At 37.1% G+C, this 14,194-nt stretch overlaps 1 protein-coding gene across 5 annotated transcripts in view; it reads right to left on the bottom strand.

The window, feature by feature from the left end:
- Satb2 (SATB homeobox 2) overlaps positions 1 to 14,194 on the bottom strand; it is a 206,846-nt gene that overhangs the window by 66,272 nt on the left and 126,380 nt on the right. For all 5 annotated transcript variants that reach the window (XM_004653597.2, XM_045148526.1, XM_004653598.2 and 2 more), the window contains one exon: positions 12,854 to 13,326. In XM_004653597.2, the coding sequence (XP_004653654.1) occupies positions 12,854 to 13,326 (473 nt within the window). The remainder of the gene's footprint in view (positions 1 to 12,853; positions 13,327 to 14,194) is intronic.

The following is a 14,194-nucleotide window of genomic DNA, read 5'->3' as shown; positions in this document are numbered from 1 at the left end:
ATCTTTCTTCAATAGTTTTTATAACCTGTCCCAATTTGTTAGTGTATATGATTCATATTGATACTCAGAAAAAGCTGGGGAACATTATCATGCCTGGCCCTATAAAACTGACTGTACTAGTTCTTGTCACTTTCTCAAGGACAGCTGACAAAATACTTTTAGTAGGCCTTCAGTCCTTTAAGAGAACACACACCTGCCTAGACTAGCTTTCAGGAATGTTAAGACAAGGTCCCCAGAGACCCCCTGGCCAGTGCCCAGTTAACAACAGATTTGAATAGATCTCCTTCACTCAAGCTCTCAAAGTTTTGGCATCTCCCTACAATTATACTATGCCTTTATCTGAACATTCAGGGAAACTTAAGCCTACTATCTTCCCTCAGTTATCTAAAGAATCTCCAAATTCAATATACTAGTATCAAAGAATGTCAGCTTCAATAATTCACTTCTCATTTTTGACTTGGTAAAAAGCTCACACAGAGATGAAAACGAGGATGGTGCTGCTTCCAGAAAGTTGGCTTCATGATGAGAGGAAGGTTTTCTAGTAGCATGATGGAAAAGATGAGCAAGGTAAGTGTGGTGAGGCATACCAGCCATTCTAGCACTTGAGAGACAGGAGAATCACAAAGTTGAGGCCAGCCTGTACTACAAAGTGCAGCTTTGTCAAAAAAGAAAAAGAAAGAGAAGGAAAGGGGAGGGAAGAAAGGTAGAATAGAGGAAGAGAGGAAAAGAAAAAGAAAAAATGACAAAATGAAGCTAGTACCATCTTGGTTCAAAGAAGTAAGAACGTACTATGCAGGGCTTGGGGAAAACTTTTTGGAAGAAGTGAATTGGAACTTAACTGCTACTCGCAATACAAGTAATATCTGTATAAACAGATAGAGGCGAGACCAGGCAAGAGAGAGGGGAATGACCGGGTGGGCAGTACAATAGCAACTAGAGAAAAGGAAAGAGCATGCTTTAAGACATTTTGATAAGGCAGGAGAAGGCATTCTGAAGTGAAAATAGCACAGTGACATTAATAAGATTCTGAACTACTGGAGTATATACAGGCTAACCAGGAAACATTACCCCCAAAATGAAGTGATATTGGATAATCTGTTCAGCCTTTTTGTCACCTGCAACAAATTAGGCTTTCAATATGCAAAACATCTTCCTTCCAGAAAAACAAATGATCATGATTCCACTTAATTGTAATTTAATGAGGCATAATTTATTTTTTAAAGTGATATACACCAGGTGTGTGCTGAGCAAAGTGGCCCAACCAAACCCCAGTGCTCCTCCAAGAATCACACTAGCTGGAGACTGTTTTCATTTCTATAAATTATGTTTCTGCTTGTGGCTGTTGAAGTGGGAAATAAAAGGCTAACTTGCAATATTTACTTAAATATTACAACATAAAGAAGTAACTCAATCCAAAACTACTCGTTTACTGCATAAAGCAAATAGTCTAACCAATCTTCCATTTTGCTCCTGACTATAACTAGCCTATGGGATATTTCCCATACAGGGAGGAAGGGAAGACCGTCTCCATGTCCCTCATATTTATTTCATTATCCCTCTTGTATGAATTAGTTAGTCTTTTTCTTCACACAATTCTGGAATGTCTGTGTCCAAGTGACATGACAGTGAAAGCAGCAGCAACCCTTTCTTACAAGACAAGGTGATGGTCACATTGGTGGGCTACTGACACACAGAGAGGTCTACGTTTCAGAGATCCCTCCAGAGTTAGGGAAAGCAGTGGAGTCACACATGTCTATGCAGCCTACTGGCATCCCACTATCTGAAAGCTGACTTAACAAAACCATTTTCCTCCCAGCCTCCAGTCTCATCTCTTTCTCGATGCTCTGGAGGCATTGCCCCCTCCATTCACCAATACAAGCAGCTTTCCCTGAGCCCCATGTTCATAATCCACAGCCCCACTATGAATCTGTCTGCCACAATTCATTTGTGTAATTCTAAAAGTACTCACCCCGCCCTCAACCCCCCAGAGCTCTGCTGAGCCATGAAGCCAGAGTATTTAGTCTGATTTAAATAAAATGTTACAGGGCAAAACAATGACAATTTGATTTTTATTATTAAAAATGATGTGTTAAATCCTCCAAGAAAATGTCATTATTGCATTAGTTTAATAAAATCTCTCTTTTATTACAATATTTCTTTATTAAGAATGACAGCCTATGCATGTAGCATTTTGTAGGATGGGTTGGATAGAAGTGAACATCTAAAGGGAATTAATATAGTCTGCAAATAAAAATGCATATTCAAAGGTAACATTTGCAGACAAATGTTCTTGTAGAGATATACTGTTCAAAACACTAAAAGAACAGTTATATATGAATAAAGCTCAATGTCCTAGGGACTGAAATTGAACAGATTCTATATCACATCTATATAGCTTATCATCTTTTACACTGGCATGTTTAAAACCTTCTTCTTTCCACTGTATAACCTAGGCAGGAGGCAGTTGGTTACACCTCAGAATGTAGGTCTTTAAGAAGACACAAGATGTCCATGTATTGCAGTTTTGGAAGTTGGAGTCCTATCTTGGCTAAACAGCAGCAAGTACTGGCAGGTTACACAATGAATAGCCAACTCACATTATGTTCAAGATCATTTTCACTCAACCCATTGAAAACAATAACTAAAACTAAAACTTTGGGTCATACAGACCCCACTTTAGAACAAATATTCCATGCACCCCAATTCTGTATTTTATAATTAAAAACTTGTGTCTTGAGCAGCTTTCTTTCCAGTGCATACAATAAAACTTCACGATGGCACACCAAGATTCATTAAGCATGCAACATAAACTGAATGGGTATAGCAGAACACTCTTGGAGCAAAAATAGCCTATGTTCTCTTAAACACAATGCTTGTCCAAGCCACATGTGAGTGTGTTTAATGAGGGAGCAGCCAAAAAATCAAGCTCTTGGCATGTTCACTACTTTTTGCCTACTTGATCTATGCAATGATAGACATAATTGGATCAAGAGTCCTAGTTCATTTTCTACCTTACCCCTTTCTCCTTCTTGTCTTTAGGAAGTGACAGATCCTAGAATGTGGCTATGTACAATCCAAGCCAAATGTTTCTAAACACATTAGCACCAAAAAAGCAAAAGCAAACAAGAAGACTTTGGAAACATTGTACCAGTGGTGTTCTTAGCTCTGGGCACATAAGTGGTTTCTACTCACACCTCATGTACCTGGCACCATGACTAACTCATTCACAAAATTCTGAGCCCTGTTATCCCTCATTTTCATGTGTGTTCTGGGAAACAACTGCTGGAAAACTGCCCCCCAAAATTACTAGCTTAGGTATTTTGTCAAAATACTGGCAAAAATAATGCTTTCCAAACGCTAAACAAAACAAGCAAAAGGCACATTTAGTGAATATTACTACTTCAAATATATCAGATGATTTTAGATGTAACTAAAGCACTCTACTCATATGAAATATAAAATATCATCTTTTTATGCTGAAAGATTTCTCTATAACTTCACTTACCTCCAGAGTCAACAGCACCTGTTCTTGCCCAAAACACAGGACACACTGAAGAACTACTGGTTTGAAAGTGTGTATACTGTTTGTGCAGTCTTGAAGAAGGGATTGTGCCTTTTATCAACTATTATATCATAGCAGAAATCATTGAGAATGATTGAGAAGTGAGTAGTCATAAATATGAGCTTGGAATTCAAACTTTAAAACTGGACTTCAAATGGACAATTATCAATTAATTCCCATGGAAGTTTCCTCACAGAGTTCCCTACAGAGTTCACATGAGTGCATAATACATACTAGGAGTTCAATGAATTCCAATTGCCATAATAGTGCCTACTTAGCCTCTAAATACTTAATAAATATTTGTTAAATGAGTGAATCGATATATAGCACACTGAAATACAATATTTCTTAATTTGCAACTTTAAGTATTCAAGGCACTGCAGTTATATTATGAAAAATATCTGCTCATACAGAAGGCAAAAATATAAACAACAACTTTTGGAAAGTGGGATAATTAAAATTATTGGAGATTAAGGAAAACATAAATAAAATATAATAAGTTATGTAAAGTAAAATGACCATATGTATGTTTTAAGCAGTGCTAAATTAAGATATGAGTTGTAGCAGGTCACAGTCTTCAATCTCAACACCAGTGAGGTAGTGGCACAATGATTAGGAATTTAAAGCCTTCTTGAGCTAACAGCAAGCTCAAGGCCAACGTGAGCTATATCTCAGCCTGTCTCACTGACTCCAGAAAAGATATTGTCATTATATGCTTCAGAAAAGTAAAATATCTTTCCTTCCTTACGTAACTGAGAGTTTAAAATACGCCTTACCTGTATTATTGTTTAAACATGGTTCATAGCTATTAGTTCATCATAGGGTTTAATTTATTAGATCAAAACAACTTTTAAAATGAATCAGAATTCAAAAGATGAAAAAGTACTGGAGTGTTCCAAACATAGCATGAATATCATTTTGTGAGGTCTTGATGTCTGTCATTAAGGCTTTGCTGTAGTGCTATACAGAAACAGCTAAGCACACACACACACAATTGTGTACACATGCATGTGTGTACAACCCATGATGTGCAATAATCCATATGGGCATATTAGTAAGAGATGTTCAGAAGTAGAGGAATAGTCTATATTGATCATCTTAGGTGCAAAACGTATAGAAAGAATTAGCCTAGTAATTTCAAACTGATTTCAATTTGAGAAAGTTATATTTACCTAAAAGAATTTCTGATTTTTTAATAATTACTCAATTTTAATTAAATAGATATGCATTTAACTCCTGATCAAATGGTCATTTCAATTGATTTCCATGAAAGGAACACTCTTTGAATATGTTGCCCTAAATAATAAAGGTAAAAAGCATATTACTAATGAAAATGAAAATCTTCCCTTCTATTTCTTTCATGAAAATCCAGGTTTCTAATATAATACTCTCACTAGAGGTAAAAGAAGTATTTAAGACATAAATGCCCTGACTGTATGAAATGGGTGAAACAGACCTTTCTAGAGAATGGCAAGAGACTTTATAAATTATGATCAAAGGAGCTAATGGGGGCTGGAGAGATGGCTTAGTGGTTAAGGTGCTTGCCTGCAAAGCCTAAGGAACTAGGTTCAACTCCCCAGGATCCATGTAAGCCAGATGCAGATGGTAGCATATGTGATTGGAGTTCACTTGCAGCGACTAGAGGCCCTGGTGCATGCTTGCTTGCTTGCTTTTTCTTTCTTTTTCTTTCTTTCTTTCTTCTTTCTTTCTTTCTTCTCTCTCTCTTTCTCTCCCCCCCCTCTCTCTCTCAGATAAATAAATGAAAATGAAAATAAAATATTTGGGGAAAAAAGGTGTCAATGATTGCTGGGGGAATGAAGAGAGATTTTCTTCAGTGATGCAGCCAGTGGTAAATTACATGAACTCTAAAAGTAATCCCCAACTCGTGCTCATGTAAATTAAACTCAATGAGACACACACACAGAGAGAGAGAGAGAGCCCCAAAGAAAAAGACATCATAGTAGAAGAGTGGCTATTTTGGAAAGAAATGGTTCAGTGAAAGCAGGACAAAGATGGGCACAAGAGAAGGCAATGGGAGAAAATAGCAATCAAAATAATTACATATGTTTTTTAAATTGCCAGTAAAATAAGTTATGAAAGTTGCTATCTAGGAAGGGGAGTCTTTTTCCTAGTTAAAATAAAGAAATCTGAGTAGTATGAGTCCAGTGACTAAGTTTTAAGGGCACTAGTTAAGGATAGGAGGAAGAGATAGTACAGTCATCAGTATGTCAGATTCCTCTGATTCCTGGTTTTGTGAAGAAGGAAGAAAAACAGCCTTCCTATTTTCTGTTATCTACAAGCCTCTACTTCAGGTGGATTTAGGAATGGGGACTGAATTGTGTAGTTTGATAGCGGCTGAATCAACTTCCCCTTTATACAAAGAACAGAGTATCAATTCCTTCCAGACTGCTCAGCTAAGCCATATAACCCAACCAATCCATGCTTTTTGGCTGAGGTTGCCTAAGAAGTGCTAATTAACAATAGACTTTATATGTGTGGGAGGTGGTAAAATGAGACCGCTACCTAGAGTCCCCATATAAGCCATTCAATAACTTTGAGACACTGCTATCTTGGGAGATATTAATATTATTACAATCTTTAAATCTATGAATTCAAGCCAGTGATTTTGAAATGAAAGACTACTTTATGAAGTAAGCTGGGTCATCCCTCCCTACTTTATTAATTTAATGTTCTGAAATCAAAGGAGGGCATATTATTTACTTCAAAAATCAATAACATGTTCATGCCTGGTCTGCAACATTTCATATTTACAGCCTACCTTTCAGTGGATGGACTTCCTTTTTCTCACAAGTTCCCTTGTCATTTTATAACCAGCTCACTGGACCATGGAGTCAAGACCCTAGCTTTACATTGTGGCCCATGATTCTATGACTGGCAGAGTACCTGTATCTATTGAATTCTGATGACTAAGCCCAGATGTCAGCTATCAAAAATTCCTGAATATGTAGGAGGTAAAGTTTTCTACAGATATGAACTGTATATGTAATTAAATTGTGTCTATCTTTGGCTAACAATGTATATAAATGAAACACAGATACTCTGTATCCTCAGAGATACTTAGGACTCCCAAATATTTGTTACCAAGATTTTCCTTTTCTTGCTACACCTACACATTGTGTGTGTGTGTGTGTGTAGACAGCTTCTGTACTTACAAACAACAACCCATGGTATTTCCCTCCCCTCCCCCACTTTCCCCTTCATAACTATGCTTTCTGTCATATCCCCTCCCTCTCTCTATTCGTCTCTCTTTTAATGTGATGTTATCATCTTTTTCTCCTATTATGAGGGTCTTGTACACCTACACATATCTTTATGACTGTGCCATTTCAAAACATATTATTTAGCAAGTCCTTGGACATTTTAACCTTAATAATCTGGGATATGCATATAATCCAAACACCATGTCAATAAAGCCTAAAGCAAAATCCATGTCATTTCATGCAAAACATTTGCATTTCTAGCAGCTGACCTTACTGCCAACTTTTCTGATATATCATTCAATTTAATTTTCCAATCCGTGGAAAACATTCTCCAGTTGCTGAGTGACTTCATAAATTGTATTTATGATCCTGGTCTTAAGTTTCTTCAAATGATGTGGCTTTGATGAGTAAACTGTGGATTTTTTTTTACAAAGTTTCATAAAAAATAAAAAGTAGTCAAATAAGGACAGGTTAATCAAATGAGTTCCCAAAGGATTTTTAGAGATCTGTTCTCTATCAGATAAGACCAGGGTGCACTGCTTTCTCCAGCAAAACCTGTAATAGATGTCTTACTAAGTTCTCCTTGAACTGAAGATGGAGTGGGATGCCTCATTAGAGGCGTACTGTTAAAAAGGAATAGCACGTTTTCAAGCACACATCTGGGCTTCTACCCAAGCCTGTTTCTAAGAATCAACTCAGAGAGCTGCCTAATACCCAAGAGGAACCTGAACCTGCTAGGAGAAAAGGAAAGCCAATAGACTATATAAATAACAAACATGGTAAAAGTTTCGCTGTCAAATGGTGCAAACTTTCTGTCCCTAAGTGCTTCCAGAGCTCTGTGCCAAGGTTAAGGGACAGGAGTAGAGAAAGAAGATGAGGGACACACCTATTTTCCCGTTTCTGGCATTCTAATGCTCCTACTCACACGTGGCGGCGCATCCGTTCCACTGGATTTAGCCTAGTTTGGATCAAAGCTTCCTCTACTTCATTTAACAGATTTGCTCAGATGGAAGGTCTCAGAGGAGAAGCAATGTTAGTAAATGGGGACTTCTGAACATATGAATATGTAGGTCATTGGATTTTTAAATAAATTAGAGAATAGTTTATCTATTAAGAAAGATTCCCTGTACATATTTTATGAAGCATTGCTTATTATAGGTCAGCGGGCATTAGTAATATTAAGTCTTTTAAAATACTTCCATATACCTTTTCACACTGGCATAAGCTTCTCATCTTTTTTTTATGTTGTAACAAAGGAAAAATAATGCTGAAGGTTAGGATTTATAATCACATTGTCAAAGATGCAAAGATATAAATGCAGCAAATCACCAGGGAACTTACTGAATGCTCACAGACCTGGCAAGTGAAAGTTGCCCAGTGTTAAGATAAATTCAGGATATAGAAAAGGAAGAAAAAAAATATGAAAATAAATGATATATCACTGGTCCTATTGCTTCCTGAAATTGCTCTTCCATGGGGCCATGTGCATCTGTGACAGAATGCAGGAGATAAGGAAGGGATCTGACACTCAAATAACCTCAAGTCCCCAATCACAGAAAGGTTAGTTTTCATTCAAGTCAACGGGTAGAGCTCTTTAGGTCTCAAATCATAATTCTGACCAATTGTCAAAACCGTTCCTATTCACATTTGCTGGTCCTCATGCTCTTCTTCCTCGCTCCTTCCCTCCTCTCTTTCTGTCCTTCTTACCTCTGTGTTTTCCTTCTTTCTTCAGCTCTCCCTCTGTCCCTTTCCACATGCAATATCCCTAAGAGTGTCTTATTAATATCAACATCTATCACAGGAACTCCAGAACTATAGGGGCTCATGTTTGTGATAGCAAAGGTGATATTTTCAAAATGAAGTAGTGAAAGTGAGATATTCTATACTAGTCCCATGGTAGCATATGAGTTTTGCTTTGTGAAAAGCATGGGCATAATAAGTCTGATGAGTAAAAAAAGAAAATCACAATAAAATCAGATTGGCCAAAAGGTTATCTATCTCTAACACCAGCAGAAGCATGAGTAGAATAATATGTTAGCAGACAAATGCATATCATGATTTTAAACACTTATTTATTAAAGTTTAAAATGTATCAAAAACTAACTCTTGTGGAAGGGAACCAGCCAAAGGGAAAAGGGACATGAAGGAAAGATAGTGATGGAGAGGAACAAGGTATAATGACACATGAGTATGCACATTCCCTGACAAAATCCATTACTATGTATATTAACTTAATAATGAAAAAACAGCTACTGGACACGTAGCCCTTAATGTCATTTTATATAATCAAATGCTATAGTGGACCAGCTGGCTATCCAAGACAATAGTCTCTCTCTGAAGAATGAGAATTTTCAGATGCTATTTACCATGAGATTGAATCTTTATCTGGAAGTCTTAAAACTAGGCAAACAAGGTTTTCTTGCCCATGATCTGCTGTTTGATAAAATGTTTGCAGATGATTGTAGATTATACACACATACATGTACACAAACTGGCTAGATTTCTTCTCATTAAATTATCAAGCATGAATTCAGAAACATGCTTTGTAGGGTGACAAAAATGTGCGAAATTATTTTTTATTGAAGTGAACAAGAAGTGAATGCTAAAGGTTCTGAACTAATTCTGGAACATATTCAAGCATAGAAGGGCATGCTGCCTACCAATAAAGCAGCTCCGTCCAAGATGGATCATGGTTTTAGACGTTTATCAAAAATGAATGATTCTGATTCTGTTTGCTTTAAGGAAAAAGTATTCTAGCCAAAGACTAGTAATTCATTTATGTTAATAATATTAACTTTTACATATTTATTACAGCTGGAAAATTATTCTATCACCCAGAAATGTCTGATTCCACTCAAAAAAAGGCCTCACCACTTGGAAAATCCATGGATGGTTTCATGGGACATAATATACCATGGTTTCCATTTAACAATGATGCTGGTAGAACCAGCTGCTTATTCTGACTGCTAGTAACTACAGAACATGTAGCAAAAACAATCTGCCTATTGACCTCACGCTCAAGTTCAAACTATGTCATTCTGTCAATGCCATCTACCTTGATTAGGCAGGGCTTATACACAACAGGTTATGATCCCAGAGGGATGAAAAGCTTTCCCAAATTAAAAACAGAATTTCAAAAGGAAATACTCATACATTCCTATTCAGTTTCCATTTGATATCCTAAAGACTGGCCCATGAATTCAAGCTCATGTTGATTGAAAGTGAATGTTTCTTTCTGGGTGTAACCATCTTACAAATTTAATGGCAGGAATAAATAGTAAAATGAATTCCATTCTTCAATTAGACCATTTATAACTTGGCACATCAAAGATGGCAATGCCAAGGAAAAACATAATTAATCCATAAAGAGAGACAAAGAATTGTGCAGAAGACAGACCTGAGGAGGTGAACGCCTTGGCAGAGCACACCCTCCCACCAAGATGGCCTGTCTTTTGTCTTGCCTCATAGTGCATCTTCTCTCATGCTTCATGCTAGTCAGATAAAAATGTACACTGTATTTGCTCTCAAATCCAAAGACAGCCATGCTTTCAGTTTTTATCCTTAGCCAAAATAACCGTGTACATAATGAAGCAATAAAATGTTCGCTAGGTATGAATGCCTGTTCATGCACATGGGTGATAATGAAAGAACACGCTCACACAGAGAACTGCAGAAGATAGAGTTGAAGGATGCATTTTTCCTATCTGTACTATCAGTAGCATCAGTAGGTTTGCTCCATAGGACCAGAACCCTTCCTACTATGGATGCAGAAATGCTATCTGTGAGTCACAAGAGGATGTATGGAACATGTGTGGGTCTCCCTAAATGCATTTTCAAGCAATAGAAACAGACTCTGACACTAATAGAAGCATAAATTAGCTCAGAGCCAAGGGAACAAGAGACTTTACCTCTCTTGTACTTCTCCATACCTAGTATGTAAGCAATGAATCTCAAACAACCCCAACTGTTTCTTCCCTGCTTGCAATGAGCAGCTGGAGCATTGCTGGTATACCACAAGCATGGGTCCCACCACTATTTCTGGCTGCTTGAGATGAAACTATTACTAATTTCCTAGACCCTTCTATCGCAAATTGACTCCTTACCACATTCAAGCTATGCACTTGTTTTAGGACTATTTTTCAATACCAGATTTTTGAAAGCTATAATCTGTACTTGCATTCTCAATAATTAATTGTTCCTTAACTACTAAATTCTGGCCTATGTCCTCACCACTATAGGGAAATTACAGTCTAAGATTTGACAAGTATTTCTTCCAACCAATCACCAAATCTCATGGCATGGAATCAAGCCACTCTCTAAGAGCATCTTAGTGTTCACATGTGACATTAACCCTATTCATACCCTCTATATTCTTGCTAACATCTCCCTACAGTTCTATCTCTATGAAGTCCAGTTGCCTAGCATTTCTTCCTACATTTCTTTTTTCTGGTTCTGGTAGTGGTGGAAATTTCTTCCATTTCATCTCAATCTTTAAATTGCAGGCTCTATGGAAATGTTCTAACTTCCTACTCTAACTCTGGTAACCCTTCTTAGTCCACCTCAACATTTTCAATGGTTGTTTATAGTCTTCATAAGAAATCTTCCAGTATTTCAAAATAAAATTCCCAAGCAACAACTACAACCTTCCTCCCACCACCCTTCTACTGGCCCCCTTGATTTTCTCAGTAATTACCCTTTACTCTCAGTCACTGGGCTCAAGCCCTGGCATTAACTTTACTGCTTCCCTCTGTGCCCACTCACACACCGTCCATCAATTTTACTTCCATGGTGCTCCTTGACTCAGTACCCTCCTGTCTGCTGCCACCAGCCTAGTTCAAATTTGCCCACATTTCATTTGGGTACTTATGGCAATCTACTAAATAGTACTTCTCAGTGCTTGCTATAATAAGAGGGGGAAAAAAACAAAATCTTCCAAAGATCTAATTTTGCTTATTGAGTCATAACACACTCTTACATAAAACCTTCAACAGTTTCCAGTACTTAATGTTCAAAGTTCTAGCATGATCTGTGCCCTGCCACCTTTACATTTTATTATCAGATACCATTGATTCCCAATTTCTTGGCTCAATATTTTCTTCATGAATTCCTTTACCTGAAATATAATGTCAATGGAATCATATTGTAAATGAGCACTCTGTAAGATAATCCATGCATGAAGACTCTGTTCACCTTTCTCATTTAAATTTATATTGATAGGCAATTCTTTCAAAACATTAAAAATATAATTCACCTGGCTATAGATATCTTAAAATAATTTGCAAACTTTAAAGGCTTGTCATCATAACACTTGTTCATAATGTTAAAAACAAGATAAATAACAGATGGTTTGGACATGCAGTTTTATAACTAGTTTTAAATTATTTTTTTAAAAAAGGGAATATGCCAGGTATAGTGGAACAAGCCTTTAATCCCAACACTCAGGAGACAGAGGTAGGAGGATCGCCAAGAATTCAAGGCCACCCTGAGACTACATAGTGAATTCCAGTCCAGCCTGAGCTAGAGTGAGACCCTATCTCAAAAAACAAAACAACAACAAAAAAAGTGGAGGGGGACTAATAACCACAAAATTTAAGATTCCATCCAGGGAAAAGTAGATGGCAAAGATGAGTGTAGAACATATACAAAGACCCATAAGTGGTAAGTGGAAAGATTTTAGGAGCTGAGTTGGATGCTAGGTTCTTAGATATCCATTGTATTACTTAAATTATTCCATTACAGTCATGTGGGATCAATGATGATACTATTCCATGACTGAAGGAGATTAGTCAATGATATGTGCTCTGAAAGTCATGAAATTTTTGAAAGAGATTACTAACATGTCACAATCTGTCCTGACTCTAATTCATTCCTTAATTATTTTTATTTATTTATTTATTTGAGAAAGAAAGAAATTGAAGCATGTACCACTGTGTGTCTGGCTTTACATGGGTACTGGAGAATTGAATTCAGATAGGCAGGCTTTGCAATAAGTGCCTTTGACCACTGGAGCATCTCTATAGCCTCCTGATTTTAATTCCTAACTGCCAGTCATAAGGGATGTTAACTCTACCTGTGTGCGGTTGAATGCCACTCTTGCAAAGACAGCTTGAGATACACTGGCCCTCTTCAGCTCATCTCTGACTTGCTGGTAGATATCTGGAGACACTTCCACAGAAGAGTTGGTTGGCTCTGGCTTAACTGCCCTGGGAATGGGAGGATGGTTCAGGAACTGCTGGTTGATGGCTTGAGGATGCTGGTGAGCCAGGAGCCGACTAACAGCAATCTGTTGGTTAATCAGATGGGCCATAGCTATTTGCTGCCTGACAAGTTGTGGGCTGAGCTGGGGAGAAAGAAGACCAGGGCTCATGATGGGCTGTAATGCGGGCACTTGGTTTCGGATCGGAGTACTGTGGTGGATTTGGCTATGAGGAGACTGTTCGTTGGTTTTCCCCAGGGATGCCAGCTGGTTCATATTTGGTAAATGCATTGGACGCTGGCCCAGAACACAATAGTCTGAAAGGTTTTCTCGTTCCACTCTTTCCACTGTTAAGAGATAAAAATGATAATACATTATTATTTTCATTGCTATAATTTATTGCTAATACATGGAGCATTTCTGTATATTAATAATTTTCCACATGAAACTGAAAAGGTCCAAGTAAAGGTGAGCTTTGGTTATCTAAAAAGGTAGTAATTATTTTCATAAGATATGAAAGTAAGGAGATTTGGCACTTTACTAAAGTTTGTAAAAGGAACGGTTTTTTAAAAAAATAATGAAGATAGAAGCCACTAGCCATTGCAAATTCTAAATCCTCCCATAGTTCCAGGCCCTGTGATCCCCCTCCCTGAGCATCCTAAGTAATAAAAGAGTAGCTGTGTTCTTATCTTCTGTAATTTGTAGTTAATTGCATAGCTCACAGTTTTCAGGAAATGACAAAGACAACATCTGCTACCTTCTAATAAATACTTCATATAGGTACTATTATACAACATGGAATGCTCATTAAAATGTCTGCCATATAGTATATTGCAATATTTTTATAGGAATGTTTAAGAAATAGAGACTTTAATGATTAAGATATGCACTGTAATAAGAAAAAAAATCTCATAAGATCAATAATGTTACCTTTAGTAATCATTAAGTAAGGATCTTCCCTCTTGAGGTTATTTATTCTATTTCATTGTATACTACTAAATACTTAAAGATTGAACTTAAAAAGGAGAAGAAAAGGAATGTCTCACTGATATATGAATTATGACAACTGCTTTTCTTCTAACATTATTTCTCACGAAACAGGGAGTCATTTTCCAGTCAAATCATTGTCTGAGCTCTAAGATTACTTTATTATCTAAAACAAGACTTTGTTTAGAGAAAACCCATTAGGCTGAAACAACTCCATTATTACTAGTT

Source organism: Jaculus jaculus, chromosome 4 (genome assembly GCF_020740685.1).
Source record: "Jaculus jaculus isolate mJacJac1 chromosome 4, mJacJac1.mat.Y.cur, whole genome shotgun sequence".
NCBI lineage: Eukaryota > Metazoa > Chordata > Mammalia > Rodentia > Dipodidae > Jaculus > Jaculus jaculus.
This window is presented reverse-complemented; position numbering and strand designations above follow the sequence as displayed.